The 27,336-nt window shown below is 43.4% G+C and overlaps 1 protein-coding gene across 1 annotated transcript; it reads right to left on the bottom strand.

Moving 5' to 3' along the window:
* Nucleotides 1-1,169: 1,169 nt before the first annotated feature.
* grin2db (glutamate receptor, ionotropic, N-methyl D-aspartate 2D, b) lies at nt 1,170-26,826 on the bottom strand (the record flags this gene model as incomplete). Its single annotated transcript, XM_026317776.1, has 16 exons — nt 26,539-26,826; nt 26,026-26,232; nt 24,766-25,032; nt 21,245-21,573; nt 19,971-20,085; nt 15,322-15,527; nt 14,486-14,654; nt 13,040-13,193; nt 12,322-12,447; nt 11,268-11,497; nt 10,759-10,919; nt 8,982-9,051; nt 8,755-8,872; nt 3,617-3,852; nt 2,147-2,714; nt 1,170-2,038 (listed from the first exon to the last, which is right to left on the bottom strand). Coding segments are annotated over exons 1-16 (4,113 nt in total), but the record flags the coding sequence as incomplete, so codon positions are not given.
* Between the last annotated feature and the right edge of the window lie 510 nt (nt 26,827-27,336).

Raw genomic sequence — 27,336 nt, 5'->3', positions numbered from 1 at the left:
GGATGGGGCTGGGGGTAAAGAGTACAGGAACACATTGTAGCCCGCCTTTCTTCTTCTCCTCTGTCCCTAGCTCTCCTCTTGCTCTTCCCTCCCCCACTCTTCCATTTTTTCTCTCCCTTCACAGGGATCTTGTCCATAGACCAATATCTTCGAGGTGGAGGGAAGGCTGCCGGGGGTGGTGGCCACTGCAAGCCAAGCCCTCCACTCCCTCCCCCTGATCCCCACCCTACACTTGGCCCAGATCCCCAGAAATCAGCACCAATCCATGCTTCTGCCCGAGTTCCTAGTAAAGAATCATCCCGGCTATTGATACTGCCCCCTTTCTCTCTGGACGGGTAAGTGCCAAAGAACCAGCCTCCTCCGCCTATACCTCCTATTCCACTGCTGCTTCCCCCTGGACCTCCCTCCCAATACCTTTCAAAACGGCCAAATTCCCCTGATGAACCCTCATCTGAGTAGCTGTCCTCTGCCCTGGCCCTGTCCCTCTCTGACTCTGAGACTGCCCCTCTAGCTGCTCTCCTTCCCCTCTCTTCCTGGTCTCTCACTCTCTCCCTCTCTTCCTCTTCATCTTCATCATCATCATCATCATCATCATCATCTTCAGAGTCCCACTCATGGAAGGACAGCCCTTCTCTTGTCTGTGCTTTCTCTTTTTCATAATGCATTAACAAAGGACGTCGCTCTCCAAGTCTACCACTATCTTCTCTGTCTATCCCTCCACTTCTTCTCCGCTTGGAGGATGGAAGGAGTGGGTGAAGAGATGTTGGAGGGGTAGTAGAGTCATCTCCTCTTCCATTCACCCAGAATTTCACAGATGCAGGGAGTTTGTTGAGGTTAGGGTAGCGCTTACTGGGGGTGCGATGTCTGGAATGGGAGCGAGAGGATTTGGGATGCCTTTCTCTGCTTCTGCTGCTGTCCTCCTCTTCCCTGTCATTGCCTTCATCTCCTCCTTCTCTCCTGACTCTCTCCCTGTCTCCTTCCCATGAATCTCGCCCTTTCTCTCCAAACGTGCTCCGATACTGGGCAGAGAAGGAAGAATAGTCTTGCATTCCTGCTTCCCTCTCCCCTTCTGCCTCTCCTTCCCTTTCTTGCTCTACATCTCCCTCCTCTGGCTCAGAATGTTTACCCCCAGTTGATTTCTTCCTTTTCTTTGTTTTCAGTGCTTTCTTCTTCTTCTTTTTCACCTTTCGCCTCTTCCTTTCTCTCTCTCGCTCTCTTTCCCTTTCTTCCCTCTTTTTCCTCTTTTTGTTCTTTTTCTTTTTCTTCTTCTCTTTTTCTTTCTCTTTTCTTCTCTTTTTTTCCCTTTTTTGCCTCTCAGTATCTCCACCTGCTCCAGTCCTCTCTCTTTCACTCCAGCTTGCCCACCACTCTTGGAGCTGAGATAGTTGGCTCCCACCTCTCTCCCTCTCTCGTTCCCTTTCTCTGTCACCCCAAGATGTGCGTGGCTTCCTAGGAGGTATGGGTGGTGGCAGGCGCCCATGGCTGAGGGAACGAGGCCGGATGATTGAACGTTCCCTCTCCCTTCCCCTGCCAAGGAGGAGGCTTGACTCTTCTGTCAGCTCCTCATCATCATCATCATCCTCTCCATCTATTCCTCCAGTCCTGTCTCGTGTGCTCCGGGATGAGCTGTAAGAGTACGTGGGAGAGGTGGAACGCGACGATGAGGCAGATGAAGACGTGGATGTGGATGACGTGGTTGACGAAGAGGACGAGGATGTATAGTGCAAGGATGCTGAGGGAGAAGGAGGGGTATAGGACGGGCTGAGAGGTACTGGCACAGGAAGTGAGAGCGGGGGAGAAAGGGGTCGTGCCCTCCTCCCTCCTCCCTCCCTCACTCCCTCTCGTGCTCCTCCCCTCCGCCCTAGGGGCAGAATGTTCTCGTACAATGGCCCTCCAGGCTCTTTGGGCTTCTTGGGCCTGCGCTTCCTCCAGAAGGACGAGGGGAGAGGGGGAGAGGGGTGTGGCAGCGGGGGTGTAGGAGGAAGAGGGGCCTGACTCTTAGGAGGCAGTCTAGGAGTGCCCAGAGGTTTAACGGCCCCTTTCCCCTGACCTCCGCTGCCACTTCCGACCACTCTCTTCCCCACCCCGTGGTCCATGCCCTTCTCAGAGTAGAAGGCGACACTGGCTGGAGGGGGCTGGGGGTGGCCCCTGGGCATAGTCTTGGGGGTCTGGGACCCTGCCTGAGGCTCCATGCAGGGCCCCAGACCCTCAGGGTCAATGGGACCATAGTATCTCTTATAGCCATCAAGTCCCCCACCTCCTCCAGCAGCTGAAGCCCAGTTTGATGGGACTTTCTGAGCAAAAGGTCCCATGTCAGTGATAGCTCCCCTTACAGCCATGGGGTTCGTGGCTGTAGCAGATTTGGGCAGCCTCCAGCGATCCACCACAGCCAGTCTACGATCTGGCCGGGGCAGGAAGGTGGAACAAGGGAGGGGTGCACCAGCAATTGGGGTGTTGGAGGGACCCAGTGCTGTCCCAGAATGCACAACGGTGGGAGGAGAGCCTGGCAGAGGTGTTTTATAAACAGGTTGTGGTTGCTGCTGTTGTGGTGGTTGCTGTGGTTGTGCTATGGCAATGGCTGGGCTGGTCAGAGATGTTGAGACAACATGTGGCTGGGATGGGACTGTAACCATTGCAGTGTGGTGATGAGTAGGCAACGATTTAGCTGCACCTGGCGCAGTTTCATCTTCAAAGCTACAGCAGCTATACATGCCCTGAGAAAAATAGAGAACACAGAGTCATTTATCAGAGCTTATTCTAACATGAATGAACAGACTAACATGAAAAGAAGCAGAATTAAAATAAATAAATTACATTGAAATAAAAAACTAAATTACTTAAAGGTTTTGGTTATAAATGTGCAGGAATATATTACACAAATGTAACATTATTATGTACAGATGTACAGATGCCAAGATAATGCACACATTATCCACAAAATCACTGTATAACTGTATGTACTTGCGATAGGTAGAGAGAGAGAGAGAGAAAGGGGGGAGTGGAAAATAATAGAAATTTCTCTTTTATGGAAATTATAAAAGAGCAACACAACAAAAAAATGCAAGTCTGCTATTTTTTAGATAAACATCGATTTATAGTACAGCTGTGCATTTTTGTTGGTTAACTGCATAAATTGCGATCACAGTGGTGAAAATAGATAAATTATCAGTGACGTTACAATATTAACGTGTATATAGAATGGGGTTTTCTGTCAAGGTCACTGTCCAAGGAACAGGATATCCAGGATGTGAGCAGAATTGAATTTCAATTAATCTCTCAAATTGACTCAGTGAAATTGAATTGACCCCCAGGCCTCACACTTTCTAACTGTCATGCTCAGTAACAGATAAAGGTACACACAGGAATGCTTATACATGTGTGTGTGTGGCTACATGCATTTTGCTTGTCTTGTCTTAATGTAATGAAATTTTAGTGCAGCAAAATAGTAGGAAAAATCGCCATAGTGATTACTACAAAAAGAGTTTTAATTGGTTAAAATATTGGCAGTGAAAATGTGGAAATACAATCTGGAGGCACAAAAAACACTTTTCAGAATTTCTGTAAAATAACAGTACTAGTATAGGTAAGGACTACACACACTGACAAAATCACTTACCCTGCTAATTGCCAGGAGAAAGTCCAATTTGTCAGAACTGGTGGCCATACAGTGGCGCAGTTTCCAGTAGACCAAGTGTTCCCAGGCAAACACCAGCAGACTGAGGCCCATAGCCACCAGCAACATATAGAAGACCCCAGCCATGTTGTCGATATCCAGTTTACTGCTCATCACTTCAATTTTGTCATTATGGCAGATACCTGACAGCCAGAGGCGCTCCAACATCTCAATCTCATCTGAAAAAGGGACAGGTTGGGAGGAGGTGGAGGGAAGAGAATTGGGGAAAGAGGGGAGGTAAGAAAAAAGATCAAATGTAGGGAGGAGAAGAGAAGGATTAAAGTGCACAAAAAATACATGAAAGGGTTGAGAGTTGACAGGAGGGATAACATTGGGGTAGGAGAAAAATCAAAGCCCACAGTCTTGGGATTAATTCAATGGTGTACTTAATAAGCATTAAACTACAGGTTGACACTATTACTTGCTGTCGTCCATTATTCAAGGTGACTCCTCAAGGCCAGAGGTCAGTAATACAAAAAGCAGCACTTGGTCCAAAGCAACAACGAGGAAGAAGACTGAGAAAGAGAGGGAGAGAGAGAGAAAGAGAGTCGCAAACAATGAAGAAGCAATGAGAAGTAAATGGCACCGACAACCTAATCTCAACATTGTAACCCAGAATAAATAAGAGGAGAAGGAAAGGAGAGCAGGAGCCACTCTGAGATGGTTGGAAAGGTTGAACAAGCATGGAAGAGAGGGAGAAAGGTAATGAGAGAGTTGTGAAAAATGTTTTATATAGAGAAAGAGGGTGCAGCATTCTTCCACTGTTCACGTACGAATCAAGGGAAACGAGACAGACAGAGAGACTTAGGGAGAGCTAGTATAAGGGAAGCAGAGATGGAGGACGAGAGGCTGCGATTGTGTCATTATGACAAACAGCAGGAACACTCCTCAGCTTGAAGAGGATGAGAGGAGAGAAAAAAGATGGAAAAAGTGAAGAGAGAGACAGAGAGAGAGAACTGATAGGTAAGGACAGAGACAGAGACAGAGGAAGAAGATCATAATCATTTAATTGTGCTGGAGGGATGGTCAGAATCTTCATCAAGGTGGGACGCTCTGGGGATTCAAGAGTCCCGATTGTTAACCCACCAGAAACCAGGCAAGCGTACGTTACCCACAACTCAGTCTTCTCATTTACTGTATGATCTCACTGGCCTAACAAAACAGAGCTGCTCTGCTAAACCTGTGATTGGCTGCGGGGGTTGCTTGTGTAACCATAGTGATGGACAGCCAGAAGATGCAGCATATGATTCATGATGGAATTAAAGAGGCGTAGTCTCTAACAGGACTCGTAATGAGAGCTTTCTGTTACACTAATAGCAATGGCAGGATGAGTAGCACTGCAATAACCAGGTCTGAAGGTTGCATTTTACTGCATATTATAGTCTGTGAACTATTTCAAGTTAAATGGCAAAAGCAGGGTTTAAAAGCGGACAAATCACAAATCCACTCACAACACCAGTGCAATGCAAAAACTCAAGCTCTAGCCGTTTCATTTGTGCCATCATTAGCTGTGCTTGCGTAGTTTAGATGAAGCCAACTCATTTGTCTGTGTGATCTAGCTAATGTGTCTCCTGTAGAACATCATTAGCCAATCAGCCATGGCCTTTAGCTACAGCAATAGATGGACAAAAGTGCTACTGCAGCCCACTGGCAGATTTAGATAACAACTCCCTGTCTACATACACACATACAGACAAGTGACAAATAAAAAAAAATAACCTGAATGCTTGACCCCTACAGTGAGAGGGGTTTGGTGGTTCTCTTATGGTGGAATAGTTTGGGTCCACTTATACACCTAGAGGGGAATAGATAAAGCATATCTAGCCTTATGGATGTGGTCTCTTCCTGGATGACAGTGCTTCCATCCATAAGTTGGGGTTGAATAGTTTCATGAGTACGAAAAATATTTGAATCATATTGTTCGTTATGGACCGATATGTTAGACAGAGTTCTTCCCCACCATCAAAACACAATACAAATGAGAGAATATCTTTTTCAAGAATGGTGATCCATCCTGCTAGTAGATTTCCAGAGACTTGCCAAGGTAAACTGAAGCTATTCCAGTGGCATACACTGGCCCAACACCATACTAAGAAAGTGGGTGAATTCCAATTCCCTTATTTTATCTTTCCTAGATTCTTGATCCTCGGTCAGACCAGAAATCATTTCAGTCCACCATGACAAAGAGCATCTCAAAGCTCTTATTTCTGCTCTGAAGGCCAAGGATCAAGGAGTGAAAAGGCTGCCTGGTGGAGCTATAACTGAGGACACATGAACGCATCGTTTGCAAAAGTCTGTTACAGATTGATCAGCCCCTTTATTGAAAATCAGTTTGTGATTGAATCCTTCAGAGGAAAGAATGTTGTCTCTTGAAAAATGTTTCCCAGACCCTCTGTCCTTGCATCTTTTTCTTGCATCTTATGTGGGCAGGACTCAGATGCAGGGAAAAGAAGCAAGTGAGGAAAACTTGAATGTAATTAGTGGAACTTGGATTCACCCAATTTACATTGGTCTTTCCTTTAATTTGTCATCCATTTGTACATTCCAAGACACAGTGTTCTGCTTTTAACTCCAGAGTACAGCCCCACTGAAGAGGATTTATCAGTGTCATTGACCTTTAGTAGCAGCTGTGTCTCCAAAACAGGAGCCTAATGTGAAAACAGCAAGTGTCTTAGTGAAGCATACAGATAAACAGGTAGTCTCATGTCTGTCCTCCACTTCACAAGTCCCAGCTGAATCCTTTCTCTAAGCTGTAAGTCTCATCTCGTGGCCCTTCCTGCTATTTGGCTTCAAGTGATTCATCTTGTGCTTTTTGGTTTCCCTCTTACATTCTGACTCTCTTCTCACTGCGCCTTTTCATCCCTCTCTTAGACCTCTGTGATGGCAGTTGTCTCTACCTCTCAGTCGCAGCCAGCTCAGGCCTGCCAAATCTGACAGGTGTGTCAAATCCACACTCCACCTCTGTAGTTCCTGGTGGGTCAGGTCAGGTAGAGCTGGAACGCTGCAAACGCAGAGCTGGCATGCACCACAAAGAAATAATTTAATAAAGGACTGTATTTGTTTGTGTTCATGTGTGTCCTTGTGCAGAAGTAAATGTCTACAGTATGTGCATGTTGCATTTTGCAGTTCGCCAGATGTGGCATGATGCCAGACATGTCCAGAGATGCTGAGCTCCACAGTTGTTGAGCGGCAAACCGTGACCTGTACAATCCCCTGCTTTTATCACAACATGACAAACTTCTCGGCATTCATTGCAAAGATTTCTGGTAAAAAAAAAACAAAAAAAAAAACACCTACTAGCCAAATGCTGCAAATCCAGCTTCTCTCATTTTAATATCAACTCACTGAATAATATATTACTGGAATCAAAATCAAGATACTGTGCAAAATAGAAGTGGATCTGTTGAGAGGAAAAAAGGAAATCTTGCCACTCAGCAGTTTTGTCTTTATCGGGAAACAAGTTGTAGGGAGATCAATGGGCCATCTCTTAAAGCTGTTTTATGAATCACCAGAGGCTGCAACAATGAGAACAATACACTCAATAGGATTGACAAAATAGTGGTGGGCTTCTCTAGTGCCCCTCTGTCCTCCTGTGCAGATGTAAAATGATATGACTCGACAGCATGCTATAATAATGATGTAACACTGTGACATGATTTAGCTAAAGGTGTGATGCCGAGTCCTTGAGCCACAGGGCAATTGTTGAGATAGAGCCTTTGATGGCATACTGAATGTGAGTATTCTTCCCTCCCTTGACATCCACATCCAAACAAACTAATCCTCTTCCTTAGTAATCCACTCCAATAATGTCTCCTTACAACAAGAACCCTCAGCATTCAACACCACCCTGTAACTACATCCATTCAGCATACACAGCTGATGTTAAGGGCTTTTGCTACACAGAAGAGGACAAGGAAAAGGACATGTGCCGAGAATTTATAAAAAACAAAAAAAACAACAGCGACGGCATGTCATGGCTGTCTGGGCTCGTGGTGCACACACATACGCGCATCCTTTTCCAGGTCCAGCTATTCAGCTCGAGAAGCCCAGTCTTATTTAATAGATCTTGGCACCAAATTGGCATTATCAGTGTGTAAGCAGCTAAAGTGTCCGCGTGCCAGAAACAGCTAAAGGGCTTTGTCCGCCACGCCATAAGCAAAGCTGATTTAAAACATGAGGAAAAGCCAAACAAGCAGCGTCCGATTGAGACAACAAATGCATGTGGTGGACTGTGTAAAATGACAATCAAGCATTAGTGTACTGACAACTATTGCTAAAAACAGATTCCCTCTGTCAAACACAAGGAGCTGTTCTCCCATGGACTAATCCTAGTGTGCGCAGCAGACAAACAGCATACTAATAATGCTCCCATAGCTATCAATTATTCAATTATCTGATCTGTTTTCTATAACACTTTCAGCTTCAGCTCGCTCTTTCCACATCTCACATCCCGACCATTTTCAGGTGTTTCTCTTGAGTTGCTTTTCCTCACATTTCCTCACTCAATGTCAGTCTCAGCTAATCTGTAATGAGTGTAAATCTGTCAATGCACAAGTTGTGATGATCCTTTTTTATGACAGTGACTCACACAAGTAAATCCTTTTTTCTTTTACCAGTTGGGGCAGGAAAAAGGGAAAAAAGGGTGAAAGATTGAGAGGAGTTAAAAGAAGGGTGGGGCATGTGCAACTCCTTCAATAGAATGTAGTCATATGCAAGGCTTGATTTGAACAAACAGGATTCTTTTTTGCTCCCACCTTTCTTTTTATTTTTCCTCCCTCTTCTAGCCAATAAAGAGACCTGCAAACCTCTTTAGGACCACCATCAACCTTCTCCTACACACCATTATTCCCTCTGTCACAATTAAAGCCCCTTTCAGCCATTACTCTCTCCACACCTTGCACTCCCCCTTCCTCATGCACTTTTCAACATCTTCTTATTCATCTTGCCCCTGTCTCTATTTACCCTCCACCCTGGTGTTGCTCATTTCTTTATCTTGTCATTTTAGCCACAACCTTACCTTTGTCCTTTCATTGACCTAATTATTTTTCCTTGCTACCTTCCCCTCCCCATATAGTGCTCACCATCTCCCACCAGCTGCAGCAGGGCCAGGTCAAGAGGACGTTTCCAACGTGAGTTTTTGTGCAGGGCGATACCGTAGCCTGTGGTGGCAAAAACCTTCCCCGAGCCTATGGTCATCACCTTGGAAAAAGGACAAATGTGCGGATATTTTAAAAAATGACCAACAGGCAAACATAGACATTGAATCCACAGTATGTGAGCAAAGGTACCTGTGTGTGTTAGTCCTCACCTTACAACCTTCGTCCTTTCTGGCCATATAGTTCAATACTGCAGCATCATAAATAAAAGCATCCAGTTTTCTGTAAAGGGATCAGGGGAGAATTCATTCATCATTTAATGGCAGAGAAGGAGCAGGTGGATGAAGAGATTGACTGAGGCAGGGGAGGAGGTATAAAGGTGAATCTCTGCAATGTACCTGGGAAGGGGCAAAAATATATGGCAGAGAGGTGCACAGAATGATAGAGAGGACATGAAAAGTTAAATCATAACACAAAAAGGGAGGAAAGGTGGAATAGTAAAGCAGACTTGGCAGAAAGAGTGAAAACACAAGAATAAAATAAGGCAGAGATCAGTGAAAGATATGTGAGAAAGTGGGAGCAGTAAGGTGGTGGAGGATGGGGAGGTGGGGATTTATACAGTGTGAAGAGAGCAGTGACAAGAAGGGGGGGGGGGATTTACACACTTCAGGGGAAAAGACATGGGATAGAGCCAGAGAGTGATGAGGATTATAAAGTTTAAATACAGACACAACGTGAATGCACACTTGGTTGGGAAAGAATGGACAAAAAAAGAGATGGAGAAAGAAGAGAAACTGTAAGATAAGATGGTAGGTTAGGAGTAAGAGGAAAGGAAAGATAAGTACTAATTACCAGAAAAAAAAAAAACATCAGGAGAGAAGCAGGAGATTCTCAATTTTGTGTATTTGAACACAGAATTATAATTGTGGTGTCAAGGCAACAGAGAGAGGGAGACGCTGACAGAGGCTTAGGATAAAGTAAACTGGGATTATCCAACACATAACGGGTGATATAGATTCTACTAGAAACTGAAGAGGGTAATTCCGCTTACAATGTGTGGGTGGGTGGAGATGGCTGTGAAGGTGGAGGGACAGAGTGAAGGTGAGAGAATCTGTGCAGGAAGGCAGGGAGTGTGGCAAGAAATGTCAAACGTTAGTCAGAATGGAAAAGAATGACCTGGCAGTGTGAGCGTGAGAACATTAAAAAAAAGCGCAACAAGGGCCGACAACCTTTTCCAACAACAAAAAAACATTAACAATACAGATTAGAAACATTTTCATCAGATGAGTTCAGGCAAATAAAAAACACTGTGATGAGACCTTGTTGACGACTGTTTTCAAGGTCAAGAATGAGCTTTTAGCATCAACCCTTAAACAAACGTAGATGACGAGATCTTTAGGTGCTGAAAAGCAGGGAACCACATACCGAGCAGCACTATTTGTTTCTAAAATAACACAATCATAAGCAACAACTGCCAACTGCATGGATAAGATTGTATTTTTGGAGATCTGATTACAACTGGGTCGGTAATCTTAGCAGTCTGAGGAGAAAAACAAAAACTACTTTAAATTATTATTTAAAAAGGCAGATTTCTCAATTTGTTTGACAAATGTAACTTCATTGCTTCTAAATTGGTCTGATCTTTGTACAACAGCCTACAGGAAGAGGTCTACTTTCTCAACCGAAAACAATAAAAGATCCTGATATGTTTTTAATTTTGTCTGAATATTATATGTTGAGTTGGGAAAAAAATAATGGTTGGTAAGACAGAATACCACAGTTGAACAATTTTACTATGTATATTTTGTCTATTTAAAATGTTTTCCTTTTAAACTTGAGGAGCTCTGCTTAATATTTTTTATATTGTTGCTGTATAGTCTCGTAAGCTATAGAGACAAAACTATTTTATGTCTCAAGCAAACAACAATACAGAACAGGGACATATGTAAATGTAAGGGAATGAAGGATCACGTGATGTGGCAGACAGACCCAGTCTTGAGGTTGAGTATGGCATCCTCCACTCCTTTCTGGTTGTATTTTCCCATGTACTGGTGCATGTCTGGGTAGTTGGAGCGGATGTTTTTTTCTGTGCTCCCGTTAGGCACTGTGCCAAACTTCAGAGGTGGGTACTGCTCCTCAGGATGCTGGAACTAGAGGAGCAAAAAGAAGCGAGGGTGGGAGACAGTAGGGGCAGGAGGCTTGCCAGGCTGTGCACCAATCTGTCTGACCTATTTCTGTCCACTTTCCAGACTAACTTACAGTACATCTATACACAATCAACTCTTAGAGCAGTCTGTGGGCTTAAAGTAGTATTTAGAACTGTCTTTTAAGTATTCAAGGACTGTGGTAATTGAGTTATGTTAAATGAGATTTTATTCATTTCTAAATTCCTGTGCTCTAATCAATTTAACATACAAATGCATAGGATTTGGCTCACTCTAAGACTTTAATTCTCCTTCTGCTTTGCCTACTAAATCAGTATTCAAGCAATGAATTACCTTCTTGTCCGAGAGACCTGACACTGTGTCAATGTACTCCTCCTGGATCATGAAAGCAGCAAGGTTAGCAGTGTAGGAGGCCAGAAAGATGACAGCAAAGAAGGCCCAGATCAGCACCATAATCTTGCTGGTAGTTCCTCTGGGGTTCTCCACTGGCACAGAGTTGTTGAAGACAATGGCCCACAAAAGCCATACAGACTTCCCTATAGTAAAAGTAGATCCTCCAGCCTCTGCCCAGAATCATGAAGTAAAAGAGATATAGAAACAAACAAAGACTTTTGAGTGTAATGAGTAGTTGTAGCATTATTTTATTTTTTCTATACAGCAACCCAGCCAGTACACGGCTCAAAGTGCAGGCCAAGCATCCCACTCAAATTAAACCTCCCTGATGATCTGTAAAATGGGTTTACTGTATATGAGAATACCTAGTAAGCCTTCTCACAAAAACGCTGTTAAGGTGGATGGCAGCTTTCGCTACATGATCTTACAAATGATTAAGTCACATAATGCAAATCACCAATCAAAGAGCTCAAACACTCTTGCCTCTACCAGGAGTAAAGAAGGAAGGAAGAAGAGAGATGAGTGAATGAGAGAGTTATATGGGAGGATGACAGAGAGGTGCAATTATGTGGAGCACGGCAATCATGCAGTAAAAGAGGCGAGTCGGACTGGGTATTGGACCGAGGCATGAAGCATACTGAATATCACAGGGGTACAAACTATGCTGTTGAATAATAAATGACTGCTTCAATATTGAGAATACTTGGAAGCAGTTCAGCTTGTAGGTATAATTTCCTTTTTGCCAAACTCACACTAAAGCTCATTTTGAACGTGGCAACTAACCGACCATGCAGCACGAAAACAAGAAAATAAAGTCAACAGAAACCCAAAGTTCTTGATCATATTAAAATCATTCTGACTTTGACATTTTTGACCACATTCCAGGAGTGTGTTCAGTGTTTGTCCATTTTCATCCATGTGACAACGGTGACTAACTGCATGCAGACTCATCTATCAGACTGGGAAACACAGACAGCTTAGACCCATCACTCACTCTTGCCAGTCTGGAGACTGCGGTTGTAGCCCACAGGACTGAAGAACTCAAAAATGAAGACAGTCACAGCCACGACGGTCAGGCACATGACGAACATCATCACCCACACCGCTGGACTGTAGGGCTCTGTGAAGGAAAAAAATCAAACGAAAGTAAAATTGTTAAAGATTCTTTAAACATGTTTGCACTGCATTTTTAAATCATCAGAATTATTAGTTCTATTACTGTATTCTTAGCAGGGACAATGATGTTCCCAATCCTGGTGCACAATGTACTATATACTGTATGTATGTATGTATGAATGTATGAATAAAACACATATGTATATACATACATACATAAATACTGTATGTGTTTTTCCCTATAATATTTCACTGTTGAAATATGACGTAACATGACGTGTGACGTTACATGATGTGATCTGTGCGTGATGTAACCACTGAAGCAAACATATTCTCTAGAAGTCCATAAAAGTGTTTCTCTTTTTACAAGCATCTCAATGCAGTCTATAGGCCAATAACGCTGCCTTCCCACTGGAGCCTTGAGTCTGCTGACAGCACAAAACTATAAGTTAGGAAGACAAGAGCAGCTAAGAAGATATAACTGCTTATTTAGATGTAAGGACCAATGGCCAAAGACTGAGGCACTTTATGCAAACTCAACACTTCATAATTAGATTAGCTTCCGTATATCACCTCCCATATACAGAGCCTCTTACCTAAGAAAGCGGATGGAGAAACAGTTCCGTTGCTACGGGAGACCATGACACTGATCCCCGTCTCCACAAAAGGAACAGAGAAATCCACAACCTCTGACCTCTCCTCGTTAATAGTCAGTGAGCCAATTGCCATGTCCGCTCGTTTGTATACAACCTAGAGGGGACAAGAATCAACAGTAAGAGAAAGAGGTAATTACAGGTGATTCTGTAATGATTAGAAATAGACAAAGCCAATCTTTTACAGTGTACAAAGGTTTGCTTCCAGGTGATAGTGAGATTTTTGTTCACTGACCCTTTGCACAACCTTCAGATGTACCTGCATGAGGAAGGCCAAAGATTCAATCTGGTACAAATACTTAACATGTGTCTCTTGTGCATCTCTTTAGCATACAAAATGGGCCTGAGCCTGTCTCCTCCTGCCACCATCTCGAAAATTCTGAAAACTGCTGTGTCTGCTGATTATACAAGTGAAATGTTAATCTACATTAGACATGGCACATCCGCTCTTCAGAGCAAATCAGCAGAAAAATGAAGTGAAGCGGAAAGCAAGCCACCCTCCCCTCAACTTTCCCAAGTCTCTGGATTATCTGATCAAAGAATGGCAGGCTTTGGAACATCTGATCAAAAGACAGACATTAGTGTAAGAAAACAAAATTCACGTAGCCTTTTCCATGTGAAAATAGATTCGACAGACAGCTCTGGCCTGGGTTCAAGTTAAAAATGATCGAGCAGGAAAGCGCTTTGGAACTGTTTTGGAACCCGTGACAACTGGTGTTTGGAAAGTTACCTCTGGGACAAAGATAGAAACGGCAGGACACTTCAGTGAAACAGCAGCATCCACATCAATCTCAGTAAGTATGCGAGCATGTGCGTGCACCTGTCTGGGTGTGCTTGTTTTTCTATTTTTCTGCCAGCATCTAAGTCTTTTCATGATGGGGGATCATGAACCTTAGTGAACATTGCCAAAAAAAAAATATCAAGCACTAATCGCAACTAGCCAGGGGGTGTCTGACAATGTGTGCACATGTATCTGCAGGAGTATGTGTGTTAACCATCATACTTGTCCATTTAATTTGTGTAAGAGTGTGTTTTTGACCTCTGTTACAGTGTATGTTTTTTTCTACACATTTGTGTTTGTGTGTATGTGTGTGCCTAGTAAAATGACACTTGTCTAGTTTCAATCAGTGGTTAAGGGGCCACGACTCTCCTAATGATGGATGTTACACATAGAATTTAACTGATCACCCAGGACTTAAGAACTCAGAGTGAGGAAGACTGCTCTGCAGCTTTTTGAGTGAAAATGCAACACAAAATATGCAAAGGCACAAATATAAACCCACACACACCTTCCACAAATACGCTAGAGAGATGGTACAAACATTGAGAACAGACAAAGGCAGACGGGAAGAGTCACAGGCAGCCACAGGCAAATAAACAAAGTCTTGCCTCTCCGATCATGCCGTTCCAGATCCCATCAATTTTCTTTCCATGTTTCCCATTGGTCACTAAGTAAAGGTCATAGGTGAAGCCAACAATCTTGGCCAGTCTCTTGAGGATGTCAATGCAGAAGCCTTTGCAGCACTGCTTCATGGGTGCCACGCCCTCATGGATGGCACTGTGAAAAAGTCAGGAAAGAATTAGTAAAATACAAATGTCAGACAAAAATCCTTAAAAAAAAAAAACCCTGACTGTTACTGCTGATTTATTGTAATGGCACATTGGATGAGCTATCAGAGGAATTAAATAAAGGAAAATAAAAGGAAAGAAAAGGAAAGGAAAATGAGCAAAACAACAAAACGGTCACAGAGAAGGAAAATTGTGGCCTAGCCCTTGGTGACAGGTTTGATCGACCAGTGTTGGATAGGTGCTGTCATCCTTTTAGAAGCTGATGAACCATAAAGCTCTACTGTGGACATATCTGATTCCAGACCCCTGAGTCATTCCACTGATCCTCTGGAGAGCAGTCTGTTATTGATTATGGTCAGGGAGTGAAGAGACCACAGTTTTTGATAGGTGATTGATGTCACCTAAATTGGATGGCATCATGAGAGCTTAGGAACTCCATTCATAATACTGGTAAATAAAGTTGAGAGACTACCATTCTTTTTTATTAGTTGATTCATTGTATTGTTTCTACTAGTACCACTTTATTGAACCTTTAATTTCCCCTGACTTGTTATCATCTGGAAAAATTTATAAAATGACTTGCATCATAATAAACATCAACCCAATAATAATCACAATTATTTTTTTAATTTCTCTTTTACACAAAGGATCCAAACCTGGCATTAAGAGGTCGTCTGCAGGGGACTGAGTCACGGATGCAGGTTCCAGATGCAGGGTCTGCCAGCTCCACAATGACAAATGGCCTTTCCTCCAGCGTGACAACACGTAGGTGCTGTGCATCATCAGGTGGTTTAAGGAATGGACCGTATCGGGACCAGGCTGGGTACCGGAGCCTCAGCACACCGTTCTCCCACCAGCCTACCTGGGGTAACAGGCAAGAGAAACATTAGAGGAAGATGGAGATCTGCTGGAGCCTATCCCAGCTGTCTTTGGGTGAAAGGCAGGGGTACACCCTGGACAGGTCACCAGTCCATCACAGGGCTATTACTTATTATAATTAATCACAACCAGAGTCAGTATAATGTGTATGTTAGTGACAACTACTCAGGTCAGGTTTGTTGTCATTTGCCATGCATTTATATGACAGGCTACATAAAGAGAAAAGAAATGTAATTTTTTGTGGATCCTTGTGCAATGTAGAGAATCTGTACCGCCAGGGGAGAGGAGCTCTTTATTTCTCTGTACCTACAATTGAATGGTAAAAAGGTAAAGAGGCTGTGGTTAGGGTGGAGGGGTCTTCTGTGAAGTTAAGGGCCTTTCTGTAACACTGTGTTTCATGAATTTATTGTATATAGGAGTGTAATCTTTTCTGCAATGGTCGCTCAAGATCTGAGGGTCAGAGACTCTGCAGTTTCCATAGCAAACAGTGATGCATGTGCTCAGGATGCTGTCAGTAGTGCCTCTGTGGTGGTGAAGACCTGTGCAGGCAGGTTCACTGTCTTCAGTCAATAGGGAAATGACCACTTTTAGTGTGTTTGCTGATATTTGCCTATAACCTTTACCCATGTAATGTGATACTGCATTAATCACATATTTTTAAAAAAATACTTAAAGCTACACAATAAAGGCACACAAACTGAACAGTATTTTATCATTAAGGGTCCACTCTAACTTCATTTAAGATATCAAGTGCAAAAATGTTAAATCTTATTAAAATAAAACAATCCTTACTCAGTCACATATTAAGAGGGTAGACACAGTAACATGAACACCCATACAATATAATTTAACCTGAACAACCCTTGTAATATGTTAACCCTTGATATGTTCAGTTATTGTTGCAGCTATTTTAGCAGGTTGTTCATTAAACTTTGCATCCTTAGTTTGCATTAGACTCTTCATTATACATAAAAAAATAAATTGTACAATACAATACAAAGCAACCTAAAGCAGTAACACCACAGACTATGGCCCCTAAATAACTACAGAGATGAATGAACAACTCAATGGCAGTCTGAGTAAAAATGACTATTATAAGCCTCATAGTATTTATTGCAGGGCTACAGAACCAGATTTTATCATACTTTGCAGGTGTTGTACAAGTTATTATTGTCACTTACTCTATATTAAAGCACAGAGCTTTAAATATTGACTGTTATGTTGAACAGGAGCAATTTCTTGAAAAAGTGATTGTGCTTGTGCAAAGACTACACTGATCGTTGGGGCTATGTTGGTTATTCAAATATGTAATAATAATAATTAATCTGTGAATGATACTGATGAGACCATATCATCAACATTCTTTTAGCTGTTATCCGCCTTGTTTTTTCACTGTTTATATGAACTCTGGAAGTGGTGCCTGAGATATTCATATTTTTTAAAAGCAGCACAAGGCAGAACCACACCCAGGAAGGTTCAGTGCACCTTCTTCCTTCTTGAACCTTCTTCCTGCAGTACACTTGGTATATCTTGGTGTGATCACCTGATAAAAGTCATGCGTCAGTGTCTTGACAACTTAGACATGCACAAAAGGAATTGTGAATACGTACTGTTTACTCATGCACACATGCTATATATACAGCAACAACACACACACATAGAATAAAACAGGACTGTGAGTGCCTAGGCAGGCCGGTCAAGTAAAGTAAAGTTTGGCAGCATTGTTCAACGTGCCTGTCTCTGTAATACAAGCTCCGGCAGAGAGAGAGAATGAGGCAGCAACACAGAGTATTTCAACAGCACTTCGACCGTAGCTCTGCAAAAGACATTCAGTCAAAACACACTCAAGGAACACAAACGAAAAACAGATAGAGCTTACAGGAGAAAACTCTACTCTTTATCAGAAAAATACCCAGAAAACTGCCCACAAAAACTGAAAAACAGCCAAAGAATGCCACTTTTCAAATCGCTGGAATATTTTGGGACATGGAAAGGATTCAGGTTGGGAGGAAAGGTTTGAAGACTGGAAAGCACAAAATATGATCCTTTACCAGCTATCAGTGGTGTTAATAAATGTTGATTAACCTCTAGTAATATCCAAGAACATCTGTGAGCAGCCTCCAAAGGCAACCTTCGCTACTAGTCCGCAGTGTTTCAGTGAGCTAAGCTGGGTGCTCCCAAGCTCTAGGTAATGGTGCAGTCATTGTAAAGAGAACATTAAATATTCAGGGAGAGCCAACAGCGTGGATGTGCATAATAGGCAGATACAGGCGTCTTATCCTCATTGTGTATGTGTGTGTGTGTGTGTGTGCACACGCTATTGGGTTTATGCAAGAAGGATGTAAGCATATGTGTGTAAGTATACAGCATGTGCCCTCATTTGTGCGCACACACACGTGGATGTCTGTGTGGAAACTCTTAGAATGTGTGTATTTGTGTGTGGGCGGGTTTTGTACCCTGGGTTTGAGTCGAAGGACCAGCGCAGGAGCTTCTAATTGAAAGGGATACGCCAGAAGTCAGCATGTTACGACATCCTGAGACTGGACTCTGGTGGGCTGTTAAAACCAGCAGGATGCTGAGATCCACCAGTGTGCATGTGTGATTGTATGCGTGTGTGCATCAGTATTGTATCAGTACTTGTAATTGTGTGGTGTTATGAAGTGTATGTTCTCAGAGCACAGCATATGTTCTCAGTGTGTTTTTATGCATGTACCATGTAGCTGAGAAAATGAGCATTGCTCTCTCTTCTGACAATGACAAGTGTAAAATCCCAGGGTATTAATGGGAAAACATCTCCAACAGGTGACAGGCTTCATATTACGGATTTCTGAATAAACCACAGCTTTATAGAATATGCATGACATGCCAGGTGAACTGGTGCTTGGTAGCCATGCATAAAGTTATGTAGACAATACACTTAAACACACAAAACCACAGTCTACTCTTCCACAAATACACCCAGAAAATGACACCCAGAGATCTTCATCACTAGTTAAATCCACATTTTGTTTCACAGCGAAGACATGAGAACACAAGTAGCGAATAAGAACAAATAGCAGCTATTGATCAGAAAAACAGCAGAACACTGCTTTCTACAAAATGACAAAGAACAAAATGTATGCTTAATGAATAACTGGCCACAGGGCAGCAACTAGCGATTATATGCATTATTGATTACTAGCCATTAAATGATATCTTCCTAGTGTGATTCCAGTGTTAGAGCTAGGGGACAAAATCCACAGTCCCCCTTCTGTCCCCAAGCAAAAGTGAAGTTTTATTAGTTAGTCAAATCAAGTAGATGTCTTCCAAACCTACAGTCTCAGTAAAGAATACCTTTGTGTTACTGTGCCGCATCTGAGGAAACAATGCCCAGGGAAACACAACAAGGGAATTTCCTACCGAAGAGGTAGATTTTGTGCTTCATATCCCAGGAGCAACCACACAGCAAACAGTTTTTTTAAGGGCACAAATGGACATGCATGTATTGTATTAAGACATACTTGAAAATATTGGTACTGATTTTTCAATCTTTTGATTTTTGTTTTTTCTTGATTAATTCATTTATCATTATTTTGTAGAACTAGAATGCTAATATGCACATGTTTTGTCAGACCAACATTCTATAACCCCAAGATGTTTAATTTAGAATTATATAAAATCAAAAAAGCACAGAAGTATACAAGCTGAGAACTAATAATGTTTGACATTGCTTAAAAATAAACTTCACTACTTACTTACTGTGTCAATTACAAAAATTATGTTGATCGGATGCCCTGTGATGGACTGGTGACCTGTACCCCTGCCTTTTCCCAAAGAGAGCTGGGATAGACTCCAGGTTAGGAATAAGTGGGTATAGATAATGGATGAATAGATGGATGTTGACTGGATTGCTGTCAACTGACTACTTGTTTCAGTGCTATATATAAGTGAGTGACTGTACACATTTATTGTATTGTGTGAATGTAAGACAGCAGAAACTAAACAGGCCCAGTGGAAAGAGACAAAGCATGGTCAAATGGTCAGCAGCCAACTTCTCTCCCCTGCCTCAGGCATTGATAGACTTTAGTGAACTTTACATGATCACGAACCCATGTACTCTCCCTGTCCTCACTGTCAGGTTTATATTCTTACTTCAGAAGCCACTGCAGTAGAGATCTGCTCTTCTAGCTCACGTGGAGAGATTAAGCCTCAGTGATGTTGCTCAACTCAGCAAAAAAAAAAAAAAAAAAAAAAACCTCCCCGCGGTTCAATTGCTAGGTGCTTTTGTCCTTGCATTTGTTCACAGAGGGCAAAACAGCAGTTTCTCATGAATTTCAATAGCAAAACAAAATTATATACAGTCAAGCCTATCATGTAAGTCGACAAAAATGATGGCCCTGAGTTTGTGCACAAGATTCGACATAGAGAACAACCAACATGTCCTTACATCTTCCCATCCACGTCCAGGTGTCCAGGAAATTACATCCAGGAAGGGGTTGGCCAGGTAACCATCACTATTGAAGGAGTAGTCTCGGCCACCGAGTGTGATGTTGCTGAAATACCTGCATGGTGACGGACAGAGAAGCCAGGCAGTAAATACATCATAATAATTTATAATTTAAAATATTAATAAAATAACTATTGTATTTTTAGAGGCGATGAGGAGAAAATAGAAATCATTAGGCCGGTTGTGATGAAACAAAAAAGTCTGCCCTGCTCTTCTTCCCCTTGAAACTACATCACAGCACCTGTGGTGACAGTCAGGGCTTGTCTGTTAATCAAATCTACAGTCAAATGATCAAATGAACAGAATTGTCAGGATCTTTCAAGTCAAACAGCTATTGCTCTCTGCATCAGCTGCAAGTATGTCTGATTATCTCACAGGACAGACCTTCTAATTGTCTCCTCATGTCATCTTGCTGGCTTCAAAACACAAACTCTGAAAGCTTTTTTTTTTTAATCAAATGACAGAAGCCTCAGATGCATTACCAGCTTGTAGTTACTGACAGTGAACAGCAGGTAGCACTGCAAAAAAATTGGAAATGAAGATACTTATCTCTCATCTGTTCTTGGATATAGTTTATAACAAAAGGAAGAGGAACTCATTAATCACTTTTCTTTAACTTCCACGTTATGTGGTGTTTTTCATTAACAAAACTATTGTAAACCAACTCATTAATTACACGTTTGGCTCATTTTCACATGAAAGAAACTTAACAATAGTTACTCTATACATCATATGTGTCATGTATGTGAAGCAAGAATGACTAGCAATAAAAATGGCAACAAAAACCACTTGGGCTACCTGTTAGAGTGTTCTACTGTCTGTTTGCACAGCCTACGAGGAATATATTAAATCCTGCTCATTAATATACATGAGACATGATCTGCTTGCTACAGATGCTGGGGTAATTTCACCAACTCACAGCTACACGCACCAACCACAACTATTTTGCATGGATGATAGCCAGCTTCAAATTCTGATATCCCCTATGTACCTGCTCTTTGACACTGGATTTGCCAACTCCACCCAGCTCATTCTGGCACCAAATCAACTTGTTTCATAAAATACCTGTTATCTTGTGTCTGTTTCTTTTTAGTCCTTGTTCACATATTCTGTCTGTAGCTGCCTTGTATTTTGTCTAAAACCTAATTTTCTATTCCTTCCTGTTTCACTTTCTTCCATTAGAACTTTCCTATGTCCCTTCATCTCAGTCTCACCTCATTCTGCCCCGCAGTCTCTGGGTCTGATTGGCATCCGTCATGCAGTTGGTGACAAAGTTTGGCCCACCCGTGGTTCCGTAGTCCTTGCGCATTGCCACTGCCCCATGAGTCAGCACAGATACACCCCGAGCGATCCTTCGACGAGGTTCATCCCTCCAGCCCTGAGGCCGCACAGCAAACAAAGCCCGGGGCAGGCTATCCATCCCCAAACCTGAGAGAGCTGGCCCCACAGCAAACCACATGTGTGAGGCTCCGGCCTGACCGGCGGCCCAGGCGGCTCGAAATACCAACTCAGCCTCCTCCTGGGAGCAGTACAGCAAGCGTACCTGTAGGACAGTAGGAAGGCAGGGAGGGAACAGGGACAAGGGGAGACACACACACACATACACGCTAGTGAGATAAGGAGGGGACAGGGGAGACGTGGATAGAGACGGAGGACAGGAGAAGTAAGGGGGAGAGAGAGATAGAGCTGGAGCAGAGGTGCACCTGAACAGGAGGGGACGAGGTTGGATAGAAAAGGCCATATCGAGAAACAACAAGAATGCTGGGTGAGGTAAAAGCAGAGATAGCTGTAAGCTGATGTGATAAGCTTCATGGGGAGTCGGGCGTATGATTCAGCAAGAGCGGGAGGTACAGCAGAAAGAGGGAAGCTGGCATGGCTGCATGTGATGTTTGCTAACCAGGAGGTGCAGGAGGCAGCGGGGGTCTGTACTTAATGAGCTTAGGCCTGATGAAACAAGTTACAGTAATGAATTATGAAAACAGACGTACAACAACAATGGGGAAAATTAATCTGTAAGTGACAGAACAGGGAAATGGAGAAGGAAAAGCAAGGAAGCAAAGAGTGGAAGGAAGGGGTGAGTAAAGACCAAACACACCTGAGGGAAAACAAGGGAGAAGAGGTTAAACTCTGACATATGTTATTAAAAGCAGGGTGGAGAAAAGACGTGGAGAAAACAGGAGATGGAAGGGGGGAAATGAGCAGATGGAGGGAAATCATCAGAGATGGGAAAACAGAATAATCATTCCTTGGAGAACAGAAGGGGGAGTAGAGAAGGAAAGCAAACGATGACATATTTTGGTGAAATTAGAGCCAGGAGAGATAAGAGATATTTGCAAAAGAAAGGGTGGGATAATGGAGTGATGCTGGGAAGAAAGAAAAAACACTGAAGAGAGAGCAACACAGAATGACAGCAGTGGATCAGCTCTCTTGTACAAGTGCTGAGGTAAGGAGGACTGAGGAGGGAGAGAAGGGGGTGGAAATCGACCAAAGAGGGTTTTAAGGGGTTAGAGGGGAAATGGAGAGAGAAGGACAGGGTCGACAAGAGGAAGCTGGAGCTCAGCTGAGCGGAAAGATGGAAAAGTGAGGGAGTGAGGTTAAAGGCTGACAAATACTTAAGAAGAAGGGAAGAATAAAAGCATTTAAAAGAAAGGAAACATACAAAACGACTGAGGAAAAGAGACAAAGGGGAACTGAAGGACAAAAAAGAGAAAGATGACTCTTTCATGGAAACGGGAGGGAGTCAGAGAAACAGACTGAAAGCACATTTTGAGAATTGCGCCTTCATTGAATTTTGAACTGTAATGGCTTGGCAAAACAATCCTGCCTGTATGCCAATAAACCTCCAATGAATTAGACAGGGAATGAGAGTGACAGAGGGGGAGGAAGAAGGAGGGGTAGAGAGGGCGTCAGAGGGAGACTAAATTAAGAAGGGAAGGAGAGAATCAGAGTTATAAACAGACATAGGATATCTAAAGACGGGAAATGGAGAAAGAGAGGAACACACAACAGAGAAAGAGAGAGCAGAAGAAACACTGACAAAGCAGAAGCTAGAAGAGAAATGGAAGAAAAGATAGACAGTCAGAGATCTGAGCAGAAATTGACCCAGAGACCTGCATCGGTTCATCTACAGCAGAGAAGACATTACCATATATGTATGTGGCAGAGAGAGCAGGCGCATATGTAATGCACAAATACACAGGATCACTAAACAAGCAATCATTAGCCCTGCAGTATAGAAAAGCTAAAAGAAGCGAGGTTGTTGTGAAGAGCCATAGGGTTAAAAACAAGCACTGCAACTAGGCAACCTGCTGCAGGCAATATGTTACATTAACAGCGACACCAGTAGAGCTGAATCTAAAGAATCCAATGCACATGCCCACACTTGCAGACATGCACATGCAGACACTAGTGCACACGCTCACACAGAGCTGCAGTGGCCATGCTGGGCCATTAGAGATGACATTGGGACCCAGATTAAACTGAGCCAAGCAGAGTCTGTGGCTGGAAAGATGTGCACTAAGAGGGGTGGACAAATGGACTGAAGGAATGAAAGATAGCCAGACAGTGATAGAGGTGAAAAGCAAAGCGGCAGAGGAGAGCAAGCTTGTCTCCAGGCAAAGAAACACAGGAGGGGTGGCAGAGGTGGAAAGACTGTTAGGAGTAAGCGGAATAAGACTGACATGAGTGAAAAATTTAACAGGTGGAGCATGGGGTCATAGAGGAGGTTTAAGGGTGCATGACAGGGTGAAAACAGAAAGATAAAGGAAGGATTGTGGAGGAAAACAGGTGAATGAAAGCATGAGGAGTAGGAATAAAAATTTGAAAGAAGTAGAAAAAGGGAAGAAGAAGCAAGCAGGTGGTAGAAGAGGGAGAGCGAGCAGGCATACAGTATGAAGGAATGAAACACACCAGAGGCACAAACCAAAGCCATGAGTCATTCTGCTCAAGGTTAATGAATCAATGTGATCAAAGTGTATGGGTGTTTTTTTCCCCCTCTATATGCTGCAGATACATATACAGAAGGTAATTAAAACAAAGTTAAAGTTAAATATAGTGTGATTAGAGAAAATTGAATCAAGTTGGAATCATGGTTTAGACAAGGTGAAGTTTGGGTAAATGTTCAAAGAACCTTCAACAAGGAGCCGCCCACCATTTTTCATATTTTTCTTAAAAGTCTTGCTTCCATAATATACCAAACATGTCAAGCTGGCTTTGAGGGAAATTTGTATAAAATAATGGAAAAGACATCAAGAATATTTACAGTCGATGGAAATCCATAAAAAGTTCACTCAGTGTAAATGTCCTTTAAAGTATGTCTATAGCAGAGGTGGAATCAGCTGACACAGAAGAAATATAGACTGTGTGGAGTGTGATTTTTTTTCCATCCTTAAACCTATTTAAAGGGAAAAAAAGTGGGTAAACTGTCCATTTCTTTAGGACCTTTCACTCCATAAGTCTTTATACAATGCCACACAACAACCAGCCAGCAAATCAGACTGACTCATGGTTTCTGTTGTACCATTGAACTCTTGATGCCTAGGCAGATGGGAGGGGAAGAGAAGAACAGAGGGATAGAGGAGAGAGGGGAGAGAGAGCCACGGAGGGACAGAGGGAGAGACGAACAAGGAAGGAAAAAGCTGGGAAGCCACCTGTCAGGAAGGGGGCCCCCAATGATACTTGCAGCACTTCCTCCCCTTTCCTCCCCCCTTTCCCCCCTCCCTCCCCCCTGTCTCACCTGCGCCTCGTTCTCCTTCAGCAGCCTGCGCGTGCGTGCCCCCCCAGGGTCATCGGTCACGTTCAGGATCACCACACTCTTCTTCTCCCAGCCGATGAACGAGCCGTCCGTCAGGCCCTCCACCACAGACAGGAAATCCTGGTAGCCGTGGTGACGTGTAGACACAACAGAAAAGGCGGTCCAGTCGTACTCCTCCAGCACCTCAAAGATGACCTCTAATTGGAGGGCAGTAGAGGAGCTGAACTGGAGAAAGATGGAACCTGATTCCTGATTTGGGAGAGAGAGCAGCAGATTTGGTTAAAAATCTCAGTGGGAAAACCCGTCCTCTGTAGTTGTGCTATGTCTAAACTGCAGCTGTAATACACAGAGTTAGAGACGGACAACATTTTAGCTACAAAGAACTACAACTCTCACGACTGCACCATCTTAATGCGTAATATTGAGGCATCACGGGGCTTGAAGTTTTTATGGAGCAGCAGCACTCATGCAGCCACGGGGCTAAAACAGCTTGGATTGTTGCAAAAATTCTCCTATGACATCCAGAAGGGAGTGTTTCTAAAAATCTGTTCAAGGGAATGGGAGGGGATGAGGACTAGGCAAGGGTACATCTTCAAAGGAACTAATATGGGAAGTACTACAATTTATTTCCTCAAGAGTAAATAGTAAATCAGTTATTTGTAACCACAAATGCAGTGATTTTTCTTTCTTTTTTTTTTTTGCATCTTGTGGTGAAAAGTATGTGGTGCTACTTTTCTGGTGCATAGACACTCATACACAAATGTACAATCTACGCAAACTTGCTCATGCACACATCCATGTCTGTTCGTTGCTTTGCTTCCAGGAACATCAGAGACAGAATGACAGCCCTAGCTGCTGCCATTTACAGATCAAACACCGCTGAGTTTCAGCAGATCAGTGACCCTGACCTTCAACTTCTCCTCCATCCCACCGGTACTTCCCCAAATCTTTTCTTCACAGAGACGATGCATGACATGCTGACACTGTAAGTTGTTGTGGCAATATAAGCAGCTCTCCCTTTATACTTCACTCACGTCAGTCCTTAATGCTCCAGTATACAGCATGCAGCTAATTGTCATTGTCCCACACACCAATCTTCACATTTCATACTACACAATCACTCGTACACATAAAAGACATCTGTCCTTGTGTCAGACAGATTCTCTCTCATACACCACACACTCAGCTAGCTACAAACACCTCTTCACTCTCCCACCCCAGTCCCTTCCTCCCTCGTCCTACCTGTGGCATTCTCCCCAGCCCTGCTCCCCCTCCTACAGCCACTATAGGCAGTCCTGTTTGCGCAGACACAAATTCCAGCATGGGGGCTAATGGACCCCAGGCCGTGCGAGGAGGCCTCTCCTCTTCATAAACCAGACCCTGCAGGGGCCGCGCCGCCAGCAGCTCACACAGCTGGGACAGCACCGTCTTAGGACTACTGTCATTCACCTGATAGAGGAAGACAGAGGCATGAAGACAGAGAAGAACAGATAGAGAAGGATAAAAACAGAGACAACAAGGAGACCCGCTAGGTCAGTCAGTGTGCTTTGACTTTGTGTTATTCACAGGGTAGGGGTCTGTAGTATGCATGAACAATAAAAGCGGAGCTCATTAAGGAGGGCCCACACAACAGCAGCAGTGTACTGTCCATTCAGCCCAAATAATGAGAGTGAGCATGAATAATGGATGGTTATTTTTACTCCCTTCCTTCAAATAAGACTGAGTGAGCTGTGGGTAGAGGAGACAGGGTCTAACCTGTAGCCAGATGACGTTAGCAGAGCCCCACTGGGTGACCACACTCTCCCCCAGGGAGCCGTACACCCGGCCAAAGCCAGGATAGAGCACCCTTCCCCCAGGCCCAGCCACAGCTGCCTCTGCCTGCACCGTAGCACCAGCATGGATCACGGCGATGTTGAAGTTCATCATGGCCCCTGCATCTCGCTCCCGTGGACTAGGCCGGAGCAGGAGGTGGGGGGAGGCGTCCACCAGACCTGCCCACTCTGCCAGGACCAATAGGAGAGAGAGAGTAGGTATGGCGACCATGGCAACCTGCCGAGGGGGGGAGGCAGATATATATCGCACTAAGAGAGGGTGCCTGAAAGAAAGAGAGATAGCGAAGAGAAGAAGAAGAAGGTGAAGAAAAAGCAAGAGAAGAACAGATGAAGTTAGACTGGTGTTTTTTTCCCTATTATGTCCAGTACAGAGGGCATCAAACTAAATCAAATCAAGCATGAAAAAGGAGAAGAGAATAAGGAGGTAGCAAGAAAGACAAAAAGAGGGAGGTGTAGAGAGAAAGAGGGATAAAAAGAAAGAAAGACAGAAACAAATCAGAGATTGCACACAGGCAAGACAGTGTAATGAATTCTGAATCCAATCATGGGGTAATAAAAGTTAGCTTTGGCTAGAGAAAATACTGGATGAGGAAATCGGAATGCAAAGGGGAAAAAAACAATAGAGGGAAGGAAAAGAAAGCAGAGAAGATGAAATGGGTGCTATTTAGGCTGCAGGCTGAGAAGGAACAATATGGGGAAAAATAGAAACTGGACGTTGGAG

The sequence above is a fragment of the Mastacembelus armatus genome, chromosome 16 (genome assembly GCF_900324485.2).
Source record: "Mastacembelus armatus chromosome 16, fMasArm1.2, whole genome shotgun sequence".
Lineage (NCBI taxonomy): Eukaryota > Metazoa > Chordata > Actinopteri > Synbranchiformes > Mastacembelidae > Mastacembelus > Mastacembelus armatus.
Note: the sequence above shows the minus strand (reverse complement) of the source record. Positions and strands in the feature narration are given on the sequence as shown.